General features: G+C 40.7%; 1 protein-coding gene across 2 annotated transcripts in view; it reads right to left on the bottom strand.

The window, feature by feature from the left end:
* The window catches only part of OSBPL10 (oxysterol binding protein like 10), a 103,040-nt gene continuing 82,663 nt past the window's right edge, over positions 1–20,377 (bottom strand). The window contains exons 7-13 of one of the 2 annotated variants that reach the window (XM_065753342.1): positions 19,277–19,423; positions 12,588–13,071; positions 5,087–5,273; positions 3,793–3,975; positions 1,673–1,826; positions 1,315–1,353; positions 1–973 (exon numbers count right to left, since the gene is read on the bottom strand). In XM_065753342.1, coding sequence (XP_065609414.1) covers positions 1,330–1,353; positions 1,673–1,826; positions 3,793–3,975; positions 5,087–5,273; positions 12,588–13,071; positions 19,277–19,423 — 1,179 coding nt within the window. In that variant the 3' untranslated portion in view covers positions 1–973; positions 1,315–1,329. The remainder of the gene's footprint in view (positions 974–1,314; positions 1,354–1,672; positions 1,827–3,792; positions 3,976–5,086; positions 5,274–12,587; positions 13,072–19,276; positions 19,424–20,377) is intronic. The other variant, XM_065753341.1, reaches the window with a different exon arrangement.

The raw sequence follows: 20,377 nt of genomic DNA, 5'->3' as shown, positions 1-20,377 counted from the left end.
CATCGGCAGCGGTTTGATTTTAAAGGCAGGGCTGCAAACCGGGGCACCTCACACACAGACCGTGGGGGGAAGGAAATAAGTGATGACCTCAGCTCCATCAGCCAGGAGGGATTGAGCAAAACATGTGACCAAAACGCATCGGCATGACAACAGCCAAAGAACATCACACAGCAAGACCAAAAGCAGCTGGCTAGGAGCGACCGGAGACCTGTGAAACTTCGGAAGTAGGAACAAACAGAACAGTGAGGACACAGCAGGGTTAGTGAGAACAACGTTCTTGAGAAGGTATTGCTACTTCTTGTAAGAGCAGAAAATTCACACCGCAAGTGACAGAAACATGCCCTTCAATCAGCATCCCAAAGAGCACTGTCAGTGCATCATTCATACGTCAAAGTGAGTTACCCCGTGACTGCTGAGACGGAAGGACTGCCATTAAGTGACGTCACATTTCAAGTGCAAAACATTTTTGGCAAAAGTGAAAAATAGAAAACCTTAACCAGTACTAATAAAAAAGTGGTTTTTAAATACTAGCACAGGGCCTGATCCCGCAAGCACGCAACTTGGGAACCCCAGCTGATGGCAGCCAGAGTTCTGTGCCCTAACGTTTAGAGGATAAGGTCTTTAAATCACCATTAGTGTTTATACTTTGTCTGTGTGTGGTGTAAGTAACACACACACAAACACACATGCATGCTGTGTGTCTATATGTGTGTATATCGTACACTTGTGTGTGTCTGTGTATCCATACACACCAAATGGCTCCTGAATTACCTCCAGCTTGTGGTTATTTGAGATGCACTGTTCACAGTATATAGCTTCTCATTTGTATCTTCTGATAACGGGACCTACTCAGTGACATTTTACAAGTTATATACTGCATCTTTATAATGCCTTTAAGGTAATGTTATAAGACAACTCCTGTATCTTGTCAAAGGCTCTTCCAGAGAGGATTCAAGTATTGCCAACCATCTCCCTGTAAGAAAATTAGGCACAGGTTACAAACAAGATAGATACATACTGCATCTGCATGCATCCCTATAAGAGCTAAAACACCACCAATGGACACTAGGAATCATCCCTATCCTCTGCAAACCCTGTCCTTAATGAACGTACAGCTCATTTTTGTAGAAGGGAAAGAAATTCTCAAGGGGAAGAGAAGCAATGGGAAGATGCAGATGAACTACTGGTTTAAAAAGATGTACACAGTGGCTAACATAAACTTTCCCCTTCCCCTATTCTCTAAGGAAGAACAAAGATGAACTGTGTAAAACCTGTCCCATTTCAAGCAGACGAATCCCAAGACTGCTTACTTACATCAGGCAAATATTCCTAGAGCATGCTCACTTTAACATCCTACGAACAAGATCAGCAGCAGAGTTGAGTGCAGAGCACTTGCAAATCAAGGCATGGATTTCACAGTAAAAAGCAAAGCTTTAGGTGGCTGACATGAGGTACCAGAAATTCAGCATTAAAGTCTAATTTAAACAAGTGCACTAATGCACAAAATAAATATGGAACAACCTATTGCTGTTCTCTGAAATCCAAATTCTACTAAAAATCAGTGGTACATAACAACACTAGCCCAGGGTAAAACCACAAGTGTCCATTTGTACAAGCATCCATGCGCACAAAGATGCTACTGGGTCTTAAGAAAGAAAACAGAATGCAGTACCTCTTTGGCAAAATACTTTGGCTTCCACGGGGTTGTAAGAGCCGCGCGCTGCCTCTCCTCTGCTCGCTGCCTCTCTTCAAGGCGGTGCTTGTGCTCCGTTGCCGCATCAATGTTGCCTTCCTTCAAAGAATTGGTGACGTGCTGCCAGAGGTGCCTGCATGATGGGGAGAGAACACACACGACACAGTCAGAGCCGTGCCCCAGATGGGCATGTGGCCACAGCAGCAGTGCAGCCAGCGTTGGGCCAGTGCTGCGTTGCCAGGTCACCTCTGCAAGGCACATGGATGCTGAGCCACCACTGCCACTACAGAATACCCATTTGTGGGCCACACTTTCAGACACACTCAGTTCCCAGCGATCTAACACGAGTTATGTTTCTCAATGGCTTTTGTTCCTTGACTCTTCATAACCTTTCTCAAAACTGATGGATGGTTTTACCATTTCCTGTTCACATCCTTTGCTGATGACCTACCCCAAATGATAAGCATTTATTCTGCACGTCTTTGAAGCCAGCTTTAGAATCACAGAATTGCAAGGCTTGGAACAGGCCTCCAGATATCATCTCATCCAACCCCCTGCCAAAGCAGCTCCCTAGCCCAGGTTGCACAGGTAGGCGTCCAGGCGGGTCTTGGACATCTCCAGAGGAGACTCCACCACCTCTCTGTGCAGCTGTGCCACTGCTCCGTCACTGCACTGTGAAGAAGTTCCCACACACATTTGTGCAGAACTTCCTATGCTTCAGTTTGTGGCCATTTCCCCTCATCCTATTGGCACACACTGCAGAGAAGAGTCCAGCCTCGTCCCTTTACCTCCCTCTTCTTAGATATTTATAGACGTGGATGAGATCCCCTCTGAGTCTTCCTTTTTCAAGGCAGAACAAATCCAGATCTCTCAGCCTTTCCTCTTAAGAGAGGTGCTCCAGAATGACATGGGAATGTTAGACAGAAGCCAAGAGAACATTAACCCAGAACACTGATGGCTCCCACAGGTTACTAGCAGAAGCACTGACACGCTGATGCTCAGAAGCCCTTCGAGGTCTATACTCTTATTTCCAGTTGACAGTATCTGTCAGTAATAACCAGATCTATGACCTGACCAACAGTACTGAGATGCAATCCTTCCTCACACTGTATTCACTTAGTATATTTCTGAGCCAAGGTGCTGCTAAGAAACTGACTGCAACTCCCACATATTTCCAGGGGTGTTTAAGAGAGTTTGTTGACAATCTGATAAACTGCATATCCTGCAGAAGCGCTAGGTAACTGTAATTTTCTTACCAGTGTCAAAAAATACAACAAATACACTGCAGAGTTACTGCTTTCATTATTTACTCCAACCTTTCCTTGTTATTAAACTACAGGGAAGAATGAGTTTGCGATAAACAGATATGTCTAGAAAGCAAAAAAATGACATCTGACCCTGCACAATGCCTCAAGATACACCACTGTACAATAAAGAAATACATTTAAAGATTATAAAATGAAGTTCAACTCGTGTTCTTAAATCCTCCAATAAAACGTTTCATAAAAGGCTCCTAAATTCAATAAAAATATTGATTTTTCTGAAGATAAGTGAAAGCAGTTATTGACAGAGAGTAACAGAATGAGTTTTTTTCTAATATAGCTAAGTCACATTAGGCACACGATGTGAGTTCTGACAGCCCAGAAACACATGTATGCAGATCTCTGTCACGTTGTATCATATTTTACATTTCTGGATACACACACACGCATCAAATCCATTACATGCATACGTATGAAATATATATAAAATGTGCAGTTCCAGCAAGAAGTATAAGATGCAAAGTTACCTGTGACAAACTGACTAATTCGACTGCCAAGCTACAATCCTAGAAATACATAAAAGACTGCATTACCATTTTCAAATGTTCATTAAAATGCACGCGAGCATTTTTCCCTCTACAAAACTCATGTTTACATCACTACAGTGTCATTTATATACCAAAGAGCAAACACACAGCCTCAGCTATTTGCTCCTAGATTAACGTGCTGTACAAAAGCAAGGCTTTTTAGAACACACCGCTGACAACTGCAGGTTGCTTCACCACTCTCTTTTCCCGTGAGGCTCAGAAGCAGAATGCTGTAATGCCACTGCCTTACCTTGATTCCAGTGGGCCTTGTTTTGCTATTGGTCTAATCTTCTTCTTGGTAACAGGTAGTTTGTTAGTGTCAATCACTTTGGTTTCTCCGTTGCTGTAAGTGAATTCCAGCGTGCCGTTCCATTCTCCCTGTGCCTTGCATACAATGGTATTAGTGGGATTATGTTTCACTTCGGCTGTAACCCTAATTCAGGAAGAAAAACAACAACAACACAGAAGTAATAACTGGTACCATTCATTATCAGTGTATGAAAGCACCATCTCTGTCTGCCTGCTAAGGCTACAAGCCTCACATCTACAAAACAGCTGTTCAAGCACAAACATACTGTTCCCCAAAAGACCCAGCTAAAACAGGGAGGAGTTTCCCGTGTGCTTTAAGCACTTTGTGTCAAATAATCTGTAAATTCACTTAAGTTTTTAGATGATTAAACTATCACAGCACAGCCTTTTCCGTTTTGATGGGCACCAATTAATCTGTCCCTTTTAGAAAAAGCCCTGTCAAAACAGTCTTGTGTCAATTATTAGCCTGAGCACAATGCTGAAGTGGTTGACACATACAGAAGAATAATAAGATCAAAAGGAATTAAAACAGAGGTAGCCATGCAAAAGCACACCTTCCCAATAGGCAGCAAAGCCATGGTAATGTCTACAGTCTGCAGAAGAACAGGAAAGGGAGCTGTGTGTCTTAATGATCAGGTCACCAACTTACACAAGGAAGTAAGACAGAAGCCATCTTGCACAGCTTCTCCTGACACTCTTATAAAAGGGGAACCAAAGACAGATGAGCAGGAGTTTCATCCAGAATTTCAGTGCGGAAATGGGAGCCACTCAGTAGGGAGCTACTACTATGTGCAGGGACGTACTCCTTAGGGGAATAAAAGCTGGCTCCACCTGCATCATCAGCTCACCTGAACTGCACTTGCACAGAAACAGCAGCTGTTGTAGCAGAAACATTGCTTTTCCTATATATTTTTTTCTGATCGTGTGCTGTGCAGAGGTATATAGATTAACAAACAGGGCAAGCTATTTAAATATCAATATTTTTACAGGTGAAAAAGCCTGGAAGTATATGCTGACTTCAGATCAATGAAAGATATTTATCTAATTTGGTTAAATGATATGAAACATCCAACTACAATAAACTGAGCTCTGAAGCTGCAATCCACCTGAGACACTAATATGGAAAGAAATCCAGATATCCATCTACAACATCATGCAATAGAGGAACCAAAGAGATGACCAAGTAAGTCTTTCCTTGAAATCCAATAGCAGGTCAGCAACAATAATTCCCATACCTGTGGACCTTCCCTCCATAGAAGGGCTTGGTGTGGAATGTGACTGTAGCAGAGTAGCCAGTCCTGGCACAATTGATGTTGACTTTGCCTCCGAGCTCCACCCATGGGATGGTAAGTATCGAGCGAGCATAGGCACTGGGCAGTGTGAAAACATATTCTTCTTCGTGCTCCAGCAGGTACAGAACACCTACGTAAGGAGGTTGGCAGGGAAATGGTAAGAGCTCATTGATGAGATCTGAGAGTCACTGATGAATTACTGTCATTAAAATATGCTTCCAGAGAGGGCACAACACAAAACTTGACTTGAAGGAGGGTGCTGCCAGCTCCTCTCCACTACTTTCTTTCTGACTAATTTGCTGGTGGGAACAAAAGGTTCTCTCCAGGTCTGGTTGGGTGCAACCAAGAACCACGCTTAAGATGTCCACCTAGGAACTTCCTAGAAGTTTGCTCCTTTCATTCAAAGTGCTCAGAAACTCTTATGTAACCAGTGGGGGCACTTCCCTGTTACCACTGACATCAAACTCTCTACCATGCAGAGAAAACTGCTGCCAGTTCTACTTCATTCTGCAATGGTTCCTAACAACAAAACAGCAGCCAAAGATTCCTGCATTACTTAGAACAACAAAGAAAGTAATATACCTGATGAGAAGATCAGATCGGCTTTCTTTAAGGTTACTGACACAGCTCTATCACAGCTGTATTTTGGTCTTTAAGATGGCAAAAAATGGGACATAAGACCAAAGATATATATATATATAAGATAGGTAAAGAGCGCTTCAAACCTTGCACAAAGAATTAGGCAATGCTAACTTTGCATAGTATATTTTTATTACAGTTCTACACCCCTTTATATCCCATTTAATAGCCAGCTAAAAGCAAAATTATACTTGGAAAATATTTTTTCACAACAGGGATCAAAAATAACCCATCACGAGAAGCACTTAGACCCCAGAAACCTTTGAAAACATCGGGGAAATTATCTTGACATACAGAATGTAATAGAATCTGTTCAGCAACAAGATGAGCATAAGCCAATTTACCTCACCCTGGGGCAGAGAGGGGAAGAATTGCAATACATCAGTAGCCGTATTTATTAGTTTGCCTATCTGTTGAAGACAATAATGACACATCTTGCAAAGTGGTCTGAAATGTAACGATGAAAAAGCACTGAATAGGAACGAGCCACCAGTACTGCCAACGTAAAAATATGCCCTCAGTGCTGAATGAAAACGCAGGCCTGAGTAACATTCAGAATTTAAAAGCACAGCACTCTATGAGCACCGTTTTAAATGGAGGATTGTAACAGGTTTCAGACTCAAACACCCATCAGCTGACAAAAGGATGCTGAAGCTCTGCATTTCTCACAGCCTCCAACTTCTCAGGGCCCAGGCACCCTCCTCTGATAGGAGAGGAAACTGCCAGGATCAAAACTGCGTTAGCACGAGTCTGCTTTCATCGCTCTGATGAGATGGATAGCTCTACTTCTCTGTGCAGGAGTGGGAGGGATGTAGAGCTCTCATGATCAGTGCCAACCACACTGAAAAGTGAATGGCGAATAATAGCAGTGACTTTCAGTGTAAAATATTTAACAACCACAGCAGGTTGTGTGTTAAAAATTGAACCAGCTCGCTTAGCCAGTTTTCTAGCAACTGGGAACTTCACTTTTTTTTTTCTTAAATTCCTTAAACATTTCAATAAACACATTTCTTTAACGAAGTGCCACCTCACTTGAAACATGACTCCAGCTCAATAATTACAACCTAAAGAAGAACAAAGGAAAGATGTGCACAATACCCACAGCTTGATACCACTTTCAGCACCAACCATGACCACCAGTTTCCCATTCTAATGCCTGCAGACTCCACCTGCAAAACCTCAATTGCCTGAAGCAGCGCACGGACTGCAGCTTCACCTCTGGGCCTGAGCTAAGAGCTGAGTCTCTTTTTGAAGATGAAGTCAAAGGGATGTTGAGACACAACATATATAACTGCTACCACCGTCTGAGTTCATGTTTTAGCCTCACAACTTTACCTTGAGAAATTAAAAGGCACTAAAAAGAAAACCTAACAGTTACTTTTAAAAGGGTTCTATGCTTTTAACATCTGCTTTCAGTAACATTTCACTGTGACTGAGCTCTAAAAAATTCAGGTAGGCCATCTGTGGGCTATGTTTCTCCCCTTGCTCCCCCAGCAAGGGAGCACTTGTTCTGAATTTTAAAAAATGGCAACAAATATACATGAAAAGTCGTCAAAGATTTTTCTGTATTTTAATAACGTTTCCTCCTCTCACATCAAAGAATTATTTTGGAAACTGCAGAGCCCTTCAAGAAATCGTTAAGTATTTATAGGCAGCTATTACACAGGGAGGATGCATCGCATAAGTACTCTGGGAAGAAAAGTGGATTTAGTAATCTAGCGTATTATTAGAACTAAATCCCACAGCAAAGAGTCAATTTTTTTGTAAATTTTTGTAAACAAGTGCTGAATTCTGAAATCTCCCCTTGAAATATCCTCAACACCATTTACTCCTGCTTTGATTAAGACAGCATATTCACGGCCACGCTCCTTGCCATGCCTCCCCAGCCCACATGAAAGGAAGCAATGTTCGCAGCACATCATTTTGCCCGTTTGGCTATTACACGTCCCTCGCTGATGCTGTAGCTTTGTGAATTGATTTTCCAGTAACACATATTGACGGAATACCCAGAGGAGACTCTGGATCAATAACTGCAGAAGAGGCATGTGAAATTCAATGCTTCCCACTGATTGTTCGGAGATCAATCCGAACAACAAATGCAATGTGGGTCATAAATGGCCGAGGGCAGTTTCCTGATTTAACTGGCTGTTCACACTGTCTGCATTATTCACAACAGGGCAGAAACGAGAGTAAGTTATGCACTGGGATGGAAGCACACATGGATGCAGTCCATCACCAGCCACCACAGTTCACACAAGATGCCCTCGTAGCCCCAGACATTCTAAGCAAGCTGCCCTGTAGTGCTTGTTTACCAAAAGCTGGACACATTTGCTAAGTAGTAATGCAGTAATGAGGACCGTGCCGTACAGAAAACGGTCTGAAAGCACTAGGCAAAAAATTACTAATTAAACAAAATTAATGCCAGGGAAATATTTTGTTAGTTCCAGCTGCATGGAGCAGAGCTGATGAATTAACAAGTCACTAATGCCTCAGGAAGGGAAATGATATATTTTGTTACATGCATAAACACACATACATACACTTGAATGGAAGAACTAAGAAAAACAACACTTGTTGCTTTCATTTGTATTTATCCTGGAAAGAGCACCGAGCCTCTCCCTACCTATCAAACCTTTTCGAGGTTGATTTCAGTCATAAGAAATAATTTCTGGAAGCATGCATCTCAACAGTTTTTAAAGCAATAAAAATTAGAAGTAAAAACACAAGATGCAGCTGAGCCACTTGATTATATAGGGCAATACACCTAAACTGCTTGAACTGCAAGGTAACTGCTGGATTTTGCTGCTTTGGAACAAAAACCAAGAACAGAACAGGAGCCCTCAGTGAGGTGTGCTCAGCACCACCTCTTCCATCAGAAAACCCTTATCTTACAACCAGAATCTGAAGATTTTTGGACCATGTAAAGCACATTAAATATTTACTCCGACTCTTCCATCCCCTGCTAATTTAAATCCTAATACAATTCTATTCATTATACCCTCTTCCCCTCCCTCACTCTCTCATTAGTACATAATTAACATTAACCAGAATTAGGGACTGTGCACACAACGTGAATTCTTACATGCAAAATACTCTCCCTTCTAACTCTGCTTTCTCCTGGGGAAACTCAACTCTGGTTGCTCTGAAGAATGCTTTTTTGTCATACAGAACAAGTTAAGGATTCTCTTTAGCAAACCAGATTTGGAGCTCTCATAACTGAAGATGAAGGCCTAGCATAAAAAAATGTCTCCCCATTAATAAACAATAATCATAGAAAAAAAATCTTAGTAACTTTGAGTTGCAACATGCACTAAAAATGGCACCATTTTGATACCGAGCTGCATCATTTGTATGACAGAATCATACTTGCTGTCAAATCCCCTCATTATTTAACTTCCTATAGCAGCCTTGGCAGCTCTGCTGCATCCTATTCCAGCAAGGCAGAAAAAGCAGCATGTGCTGCACATCTCGGGACACTGTGACAAGTTGAAAACACAACCTCTCAAAAGAACCACAGAAACATTACCAGCATAGTCCTTACAGAGTATAGCTCCAAACATTCAGTACTACACTAGCTATGTAATTAGCAAAGTGTAATATAAAAACCATCATTCAAATGTTTAGAGGCCACACGCACACAAAACCCACAACATTCAGAAGACAGAACACAACATACAGAAGATGTACACCACACTTGTTTGTATTCAGTGCTAATGCCACAACAAAGTTAGAGGGTAAACAAAAGCATTCTGTTAAATATCTTAACTAGTCACGGCTACCACTACGTTCTGTGAACTCAGCACAGTTTGCCTCTCTCTGTTGCTCTGTGGGGAAGAATTTTTCTTCCCCACATCCATCACACAGTGCTGGGTGAATATATGGGGTAATGAAACTGCTATACAAACATCAGAATGATCTGAATATTGTCTAAGAAAGGACAGATGCACATGGGAAGTATCAAGAAAATTGCCTTTTCAGAATCTAGAATCCATGCTGGTCTCGCAAGTATTCAAAGGCATCTACACGTACAGAAGTAAACTTGACAGGTTATCTTAAACACACACCAGTGTCACTGAATGCATATCCTGCAAGAGCAAGGAAAAGAAGCTGAGTACCCATAGTGAAAATTAAAAACAAAAACGGGAGAACAGAAAAAAAAAAGCATCAAAGTAACCCGATTAGTTAGGTCATTGAATATAGAGTAGCAGAAAAAAATGGCACAAAAAAAACAAATAAGGACTTCAATGATTCATGAGATGTCAGTTTGTCTTTTCCCATAAAGGAGAATCACTCATACTTCAGTCACTGCTTGCTCAATCACATTTTAGCAGCTTCTAACAGTAAGATTATACAATCCTGCAGCCAGCTTTCCTGTCAGAAAGCTTCTCCTGGTAGCATGCTTTAGTTTCTACCCATCTCAACTATCTCTTTCTATACTTTCTGAGTATAATGTGTCTTTTCACCATCTACTTTTTTCTAGACAACCTCCATTTGAAACACTGCAATGTTTTAAACATCCTTAAATACCAAGACAACCCTCCAAATGTTTCCTGTGCAAATAAAGTTGGGTTTGCACTACCAGGCACATAAATACAAACCCAGTCTCCTACACTGTAAGCCCAGTGGCTACTTTCTATTGGTTCAGCAATATATTCCCCAGCATTCATGCTGACCTCAATCTAACAGAGAATTTGTACTTATGTAAGACACGATAAAGAAAGGTCTGCAGCAGCTTTTCATTTTTGCACAGCTTGACTAAGCCAAACGCCGACCGCATCAGGAAGGCTTCCCTGGGACTAAAATAAAAGAAAGAAAGAAATCCATACTGGAAAAAAGTACAGTCTAGAGTGAAGAAAGCACATGGCGAAGCAAGCATTTTCAATAGAGGCTGTCAGGTTTGAGCTGCCTGTTTTCAGATGATAGGAAAGATTCAGTGGTACGATCTCCTGCTGCTTGTTGCTAGTCCTCAACACACAAAAGGAATGCCTGGGCCGCACTGGCATTTCTCCATCACTTCACAGAAATGCTGTCACCATGAGTCCACACGCTTCTGCATTGTTTACGTGAACAAAAAAGTTGAATGACAGCTAGACACTGGTAACTCCAAATTTCTTCCACAGAAGTTCATGGTAAAGACAGTGGTAAACCTTACACTAAAAGGGTTCATCACTCCAGGTGTTCCCCAAAGCATGCCTCTACTAAGGACACCTCTCTTCCTCATAAGGAAGGGAATTCGTTCCCACAAATGCACACTAAGCAATCCTTGGAGTGGGGAAGCAGTTAATACCCAGACTCTTTCTCTCTCAAAACTGGGACACATCAGGACTTTGAAGTCTTAAATAATCCCCACAGTAGACACCCCCAATCCCAGGGAACTGTATGTGCTAGCAGTTAAGAAAAAGAGATTTCCTAACCCCTAAAAAGACCTGACTGTAATTCCACTAAATAGCTCCCTTCACTCAGAAAAGACATGATCAGAAATGGATATGTACCAGAAAAACATGACAAGTGAAACCAGTGACTTGGGCTGGAAAGCAGGACAGTAAGGAGATGGACAAAAGGACGTATTTCCCTTTTGACATTCCCTTCTCCTCATATTAAAATACCAAAATCTCTGGAAGAAGGAAACAGCAGCACTGTTACAGACTTCAGTTACCACAATATCAGATCCAACAGCGAAGAAGTCTCCAGGTTCAGGTATGAGAGGGTATATACTGACATCAGGGAAGAAGCCACTGCAGTCATTTCTACTGTTTGACTTTGCTTTTTACTTCCAGCAGAAACAGCAGAACATATCTGTCTGTGCTCAGAAATCAGGGTTTTTCACTCAGTCACCCTAATGGTTCTTCTCACTTGCTTAATATCTTCAATGTTGATATTATTTAACATAATGGCAAAAGCAAGCAATTACTCCAAGTTGTTCTGGTGTTCCTATGATTACCTGTTAAGAGCACCATCTAAAAACTTCTTAACACAAAACTAATAAAAACCACAGTCAGGAGATTACCCTCAAATGGCAAGAGGGACTGAATTGTTTTGAAACATTAAATTAATACATTAGCAGTCAGTAACAAGTGTGTTTACCAGTTCATATCATACATTAATCCTTTGTTATAACTACCTGCTTCTTTGATTCCTGTTGAGCAACAGTTTATCACAAAGCAGAATGCATATATATGATACATATATATGTATATAAATGATATATGCATATGTGTATATATATGATACATATAAATTGTGAGTCATACCTCAACTATACAGATTACCACAAAGCTTGAGACAATAACATTACTACAGTAAGTACTACAGAAGCCATGATTCTTTACTGGAATTATGAAACAAGAATGTTGGGCTTAAGCACAAACGCTCTTTTTTTCTCCCTATTTCTTTGCTCCAGTTGTGAATCTCCAATACCAAATTGGATATTACTTTAAAAGTGAGCAAGAAAATTAAAATGATTCTTACAAAATATACTGCTACTGCAGCTAAACACAGGACCATGTATTAAGAAAACCTCTGAAAGAGCAGTCAGGCACTGAAACAGGCTGAGCATGGGGGTGGCTGAGTCACCATCCCTGGAGGTGGCTAAGAAACGTGTTGTACTGAGGGACACGGTTTAGTGGGGAAACACTGGCGGTAGGGGGATGGTTGGATAAGATGATCTCAGAGGTCTTTTCCAACCTTGGTGATTCTACAATTCTATGTTTCAGATATAACTAACCATCCCATATAAATATACATTTCCATTGCTTTGACACTCACAACATTAGCTCAAGAAATAAAATGAAAACACATTTCTTACCTTCACCTACCATAGAAACACCTATTGACATGCCCATAAACTTGCTTTTGGTCCATACATGGGCGTTCACACACATTTTCTTCTCCTTGCACTCACAGTAAAAGCAAGATACCGGTGGATGATGGGACACTTGTTCAGCCACAAACCTCAGCTTGTAGCACGTGGACTGGTCCTGGCCAGACTCCTTGGCTGGGTCCTTAGAAACCGCAGAGGCACCGTTAGTTCTGAATGGTTTCACTTTATCTTTAGGCACATCCCATGAGCAATGAAACGTTTCACCAATTATAGGGTTATAGGGCTTCTTGGCAACCGCTCCCTTTCGGCCTTCATGAAAAGCTGTTAGATAATACTCCACAAAGCAGATAATTCTTTCCTCAGGAGTGGCTCCAGCTGCAATTGACAAAAACAGGTCTGGATGGGCCATGAAATTTGCATACATCTCCAGCAGGGATCTTTTCTCCAAAATAAATGTTGGAAGCACTACCTGTATGCAAAGCAGACAAAGGCAGATATGATTTCCCCATGATCATACTACAGTGAGGGGTAGGGGGGAAGAACAGTTAAGACAGCTGCAATTCTGGCTTAGCCAAGTTTCAGGACAGTGTTTTTTCCTCCCCTCTGTAACAGCAGTTTCCTTTTCTTTACAGTATAAATAATGAACAAAGGAAAAAGCAGCAGCCTTGATAGCTGTGCCGGCTGCTTCCTATTTCATTAAGATTCTCAACAGTAGCTCATGCAACAGAGATGTGCTGTTCCAATCACACGGAAATTTTCCTTTTCCTCTCCTCCCAGTTAATAAACAAACCACTGTTCCCATTGCTCTCCTGGTTTACAAGGCAGAAAAAAAAAACATATTTTGATGTAAACTGATTTAGTTCTAACATCAACAGACCCAAATGATTATGACCCTTTAAAAATATCAAACCTTCCCAAAGCACTAGAAGATGAGTACTGTACGTAAACATACGCATCCTAATCTAAGAGACGAAGAGTATAATGTGTACAGCCATCCGGTATCTCAAGTACCTGGGCTACCAGCTTCACTCCCAGGTCCTCAAGAACCCACTGTGCATGTGTACGTAACTCTGTCCCCTTTCACCCCCTTCAAACTAAGCCAACAAGATCTAACCCAAAACAAATCTTGATTGTGTTTCCAAGAGTCATAGAGTTTCCTAGAGCCCACTCTCAAGAGGCTCTAGGTGGGAAAATGTCACCATATCCCCCTGACCTTCCCACTCAGTCCCCAGGGCACGTGGCACTCTTCCATTCCAACCCCCACCACATTACTGCAGGGAGCCACTGCTTGTTTTTCCCTTATTTCCCTCAAGTTGAAACAAACAAAAAGTGTGCAAGCTGTTACATCAGTGTCCTGGGACTAGAGAGGCCCAAGGGGCCCAGAGGGATGCTGGGACTGAGCACGAGTCAGGCTGCACGGCAGGCAGCCATCCCAAGTGCACTGAGCGTGATCTTGAACAGCTCATCTGGCAGTGCAGATGTCACCAAAGCCCCCACTTAGGAATAACACTTGGTTAAAAGTTTCCAATAAAACATCTTGGAGTGACCTAGCTTAATATGTTTCTCTCCATTCCTTCACAGTCTCTCCTCCTGCTCTCCGTACCTTGTGCAGGGAAGCTCAGAGCTCACTGCTGTGCAGCCAACAAGGGATTGCTGGCAGAGATATCCCACTGGATGCAGATGGCTTGGGTGACGCCAGTCACAGAACAACTGCTGTCCTCTATTAAAGCAGCTCTTCTGCTTTCCTCTTCCAGCTCCCTTTCTTTTCCTCTTTAACTCGCCTCCACATTTATTTGCTCCCTTCCCCAAAAGGGAGGGTTACTTAGAGCACACAGGGAATCACTTTTTGAACAAATACATTTGCTCTGCCCTTTCATCTTGTCATATTATTTATTCTACATGGAACCAAAGCCCAGTTCAGACCTATGAATCCCATGGATAATGGAACAGAAGCCATCAAACTTTCATTCATGACTAACTTACTTCTAAAGAAAACTTACAAGTGTGAAAAGAAATTCTCTTCATGATGGAATTTCAGTCTTAATTCCTTCACAGTAAGTCATCATACCCCAGGCACAAAACAAAACCAGATCACTGCTCCATTTGGTAACATGCATGCTCATTTTCTCTCTCCTTCTGTGCGTGTGTGTATAAATAATACAGTCACTCTTAGGATAATATTTTTACAAGTTTAGACATAAATCAAGTGAAGTTCCCTCTGCAGTATTCCACATACTCTATAACACTTCAGGACTCCACACAATTTCTATTATTAATAGAATAAATTCTATTAGTAGAATAGAAGAAATACATTTATTAGTAGAATATCTAATAAATTCTAACACCAAAAGATGGCAAGACCTTAATTTCAGACTATTTGTAGCAATCTACTGAGTGCCAAATACCATCCTCAGTGACCTGTGGCAGTGTAATGGGTGAAGGAGTGACAGAGGGGATTGTTTTTTTAAAGATGAATGTTAAATCTGGAAGCAGAAAGAGAGGTTTTCTTACAGTATTTTTAGCTCTTGAAACAATTCCCTCTTCCTTACAACATTCTTATTCTGACCAAATACTCAATATCATCTTTAAAAATGCAATTCAGCATTAGTGAGCTCAATACAAAATCTCATTTTAATACAAATTGTACACTCAGAGCTGGGTAGCAAAGTAACACAGGAACAAGCCTACCACTGGTGTCTAGAAGTGCCAGCAGTGGTTATCATGAGTCCACTGTACAAAACGGAAAGGGCAGGGAAACTTATCTGAATAAAAAGCACTGCATCTCTATTCATGTCCAAGTGGCTAACTCTAAGAGTGACCTTTATTAGCACAAATGGAGGGGAAGGAAAAGAAGCAATGGGCCAGGTTTAAGATTATGCTTATTTGATAATATAATATTAAGTCTGCTGTGGTTTCATCCTGTTGGCTTGACTGTGGAAACACAGCCCCCATACCCACTGTCAGACATGAGCTGCTTTGCACCCATACACTTAACACAGCGATGCCACCACACTCACTAGAGACATTATGAACAACTGGGCGTTTTTGTTATTCAGTTTCAATAATCAACTCAAAATTTGAAAGTCTATTTGCATGATCTTGCTTCAAAAGCCCCAACTACCATGGAAAATACACCCTTAACTGCAGCAGCTAAGTATCCCTTGCAGAACAGAGTAATTGAATAGTTTCCTCGAAAGGAGACAGAAGTACATAAGAAAATTGAGTTTCATAGCTTACAAAACTCTAGAACTTTAAAACAACTGTCTAGAAAACACTGCCACTTACTAAATAATCTCACTGCCTGCAATCTTCACTACACAACACCATCACCCTCTAACAGTCAGAAAATCACACCAGGATTTTTCTGTTTGTAACTCAACCCCTCTTGGTTTCCTCAGAAATCAGCCAAATAGAAACGTACAAGTTTGGAAGGCGTATAGCATTTTTCTTGCCAGCTCAGGACTGCCGTGCACTTCTGCTAGTACCGTACCTTCCCAAGGAGTGACCTTTTGGAGTTTTCTGCAGCCAAACAGGATTCAGTCTAGAAAAATATGATTACTATCTATGTTCTTGATATCATTTTTGGACAACATTGGGTGTTTGTTTTTTTCCTCGTTTTTTTAATTGCATAAAAGGTCAACACTATCTCATATTTTCCTCTGAGGAAAAGCTGTCATGACAACTAAATGAACAGTGGGATCTCTCCAGAATAAATACCAAATTGCAATAGTCTGAAGCAAACCATCTCTTGATGGCACATAAAATGTTAATTTCCATTCTGTCTCTCTGTGAAAAGCAAGTTGTTTAACGGGCATCCTTTCCTCTTCCTTGAGGTTAAAAAGAGGATATTAGTTCAGAGCTTGATCATCATTTTCTAGGTTTGAATCTTCCCATACTTAATTAGAGCCGAACACAACTGAGAAAAGTGCAGCATAACTTCTTAAAAATAAAGAAATTGATCACCATTTCTCTGACTTATTGTGAGGCAAAAGATGGGTGTCAGCACTTGTAACCCACTTCTTCAGAAACCTGACAAGCATAATCCTCGCTGAGATTTTCAGTACCTTAGAGGGACAAAAACCTTCTATCTACTGTCATCTGTGTCACTGTGGGAGTAAAATAAGGGTCTTTTCCACCCACCTATGTTTTTAATTGCACTATGCATTCATCTTTCAGTTTTAACCGTAAGATGCTGTAACAAACTGCCATGCTAATTTACAATAGGCTGATAGGCAGCAGAACTACCAGTAGCACTTCTAGCTGAATGGTAGCCCAGTACAGTTGTGGTGCATAGGGAAGGGAACAGGATGAGTGATCACCTGTATGTACAAACTGTTAGCATGAATTTCAATCCATCAGATGTCATTTACCCACACATTTATTAGGCTAGCAGAAGTATGATTTTTTATTTTTAATAAACAATTTAGAAGTGCAGCAGGGTGGTTTTTGTTGTTGTTCTTACTGTCTTTTTTCTTCTCCTTCCCATCAATGCCAATTTTAAGCAAAGTGTAAAGTCCAAGACGAGTCCAAGGCACCAGCACTGTGCTGTATTCTGCCACCACAAACTGCTCCCCCAGCTCTCCTGTGGCTGCTGAAGTCCATTCAGCCACCGCAGGGTTTAGTCTGTTCTAGCAAACCCCCATGCAGATTTGATTCTTCATTGCAGGGTTTTTATTTCACAGCAATTTTTTACTGCTTAATTCTTCATTACAAGGAATGGCAGCACGACACGTTTCAAAAGTGAAACACCTCTACAATGCTAAATTATCACTGTAGGAGACTCGTGTCACTGCAGACAAGGCCAACACTAACATTAATGTTGTTTCCTCTGATACAATACAAGAAGATAATGATTACACATCCAGAACCAAAAGTCAGCAAGGGCGCAGAAGAGCTGTTTGTTCATGTGCATCTCATCCTACAGTCCCTAGCTCATAAAAGGAACTGAAGAAACAACCCTAGGGAAGAAGGCAGAGAAAAATGCAAACATATAAAAATATCCTCTGATGTTAGCAACTACTAAGTCACAAGCAGAAGCTGACTAGCACCAAGGCTATCTGAAATTTGACTTTCACAGGAATAATGAACAGTAAGCAGGACAGCCAACAAACTGAGCTTTATTGTCACACGTCAGTGGCCCTGAGGGCCTCATGTCAGTGAGCAAAGTTAATAAAAAACAACAACAAAAAAAAGCAGACAGCTGTCCTGTAATTTTTTATTTTAATCCTTAAAATGGTCAGAAAAGTGATGTGCACATGTGGCACGTCTCATCAGTACTCATCATATGTGTAGCCATGCATCACACACACAAGAGAGATCTAACTGTGCCATATGCCCGCTCTTCTTTTCAGGTTGTAGGCATTATACACACATTCATGCATGCTAATGCTCTGCCAAAGCACAGATCTGATGATATCCATTGTTACCCTCAAAAACTGTTCTCTAAAATATTGTATAAGAAATTGGTTACCATATTCTTTTACTTTCCTACTTTTCACATACATGTCTACACTTCTCTGATTTATAGAAATTTATTTACGTTAATTGTGCCTGGGATTTTTGCCTCTTATGACTAAAAGATGATACCAGAAATCAGAAAGAAAAGCCTTATTCATTAAGGAAGACAGAATGTTTTAAAGCACACAACTAAAAGACAAGGAATCTTAGTCTGGTTTAAACATCACAGATTCTGACAGTCATGGCCAACCAAAACAAAAAAAAAGAGGAAGAGCTATTAATGATTGAAGAATGACAGGGAAACAAAACAAAAATGAACTGTACATAATGCCAGACATACTAAGAAGTGACAAGTATAAATTATGCACAAATTAAATGATGAAACGTTTATTCTCTTCAGAACAAAACATTAACTTCCCTGTAGCTAACCAATAGCTATACTTAGCAACAGATCATGGGATTGCTCAGAGTTAAAAATCTAAGTATTTTTAAATAGTGTCAACTGTTACAGAGGAAGCAGAGAATACTACACTGAAAAAGTCTTGCTTTGTACAAAACAGCAAAAATAGATTTTGATTAATACATAAGATTAAAAGGAAAGCAGATGCAACTCTTCAAAATGTCCATGAAAATAATCTGCTGCATAGCTACAGCTATTCCATAGAAATGGGAAAATCTCTCAGTAACTTCTCTGTTCACATCTGTATGGATAAGCTCTTAACAATACTGGCTCCAGAACCAGGAGGATGTACAGAATGTAGAACTGCTGCGTCGCTTACGATACACTGAAGACTGTCTTGTTTACCATTACTTTTTTCTTTTGCTTTTTTTAATTAATTGAAGCTGCCAAGTAATTAAAAGGGAATTGTTCCACAAAGCAGTAACTCAAGCACAAATCTCCTTCACCCATAAAACTGACACTATAGTTCCTCACAGGCTTGATGCACTCTGACTTAATATACATGTGGGATATATACACAACGTACAGCTGTTTTGAAAGATTTGCAAAAACTAAGTTTCTAAATCCTTTGTTTTTTCATCCCTCCCCCAACAGTGTCTGCTGGAGTCACTTCATGCAAAAGCCTGCCTAGCAGACAGCGGGAGTACATTACTGTCTGGAACCACCCTCTTAGGAAGAGACAAACATCATCTACACAGTTACACACACATGCACACACACACATAAATATATTAGGAAAAAGATACGATGTCCATACCCTGGTAAGGTCCATGCCAAGTTTGAGCTGAGAGATGAGATGGAGAATTACACTACGTTGATCATCCATGACTCCTAGATCTTCCTCTTCATTATCTTCTGTATCTGTCGCTTCATCTTCAACTAGGACCAACTCAGATGCTGAATGCTGAAATGAAAAGAAACATCACCATCTGGACAAACATCTTTTTTCTCCTCTATAAATGTTTAAAACAGAGCTGATCAAGGGAACAAAAGACAAGCTGTTAAAAAGGAAAAATACAAATAAAAAGCCAGCGATGGGTTCACAGGCTATTTTGATCCTTTCCTCTGAACACCAGTATTAAATATCAGATGCTAATTTACACGTCATATTCTTATATATATTGCAGTCACATATCAGGCGAAAAATCACTGTGTGCTAAAATAACAGCTATTTAACAAACAGAAGTAGACATCTGCAAATAAGTCTTCGCTAGATTGTTTCATATACATCTTCTGCACATATTCATGTATCTACCCAGATGTTGCATGACCAGATTTCACACTTTCTTCTCCCCATTCTTCTATCCAAGTTCTAAAGTTAGATATCTAAGTAAACCTCAAGCAGAACGCTAACCAGTGCTCACTGACCAATACAGTCCAGACTATTAACTGAAGGAGGTAAAGAAACTATAAACATCCTGGGGAAATAAAAAAAAAGAAAGAGGGAGAGATGATTGAGAGTAAGGCAATGCCATGAATCTTTATATCTGTAACATTATGATGCTTCTCATTGTAGCTGTGGCGATGCTGCCCATTTTCTTAGACACACTAGCTGAGCATCAGGAGACATCACACCATCTCCCTTCAAGAGGAACTCCAGGGATCATGACTTGTGACATTTTATTTCCCTTTGGGTTTTACGATATATAACAACACTAATCCAAACAGGCGGTAGTAGTTTTGCTCAGCCCACTGAAACCACTTTGCAAACCTGCTAGATCTAACTTTTTTTCTTTTTTAAATGAAAGTTGGGTTACGTAGCTGAAAAATTTTCAGCCCGGAATTTCATTATTCCCCAAGGAGCACATGCTGTAAGTGAGCCGGCACCACCTGCAGAAGTTAGCATTCCTTCATGCTA

This window comes from Cyrtonyx montezumae, unplaced genomic scaffold, assembly GCF_038088225.1.
Source record: "Cyrtonyx montezumae isolate F1298 unplaced genomic scaffold, pur_monq_1.0 scaffold_8, whole genome shotgun sequence".
NCBI lineage: Eukaryota > Metazoa > Chordata > Aves > Galliformes > Odontophoridae > Cyrtonyx > Cyrtonyx montezumae.
Note: the sequence above shows the minus strand (reverse complement) of the source record. Positions and strands in the feature narration are given on the sequence as shown.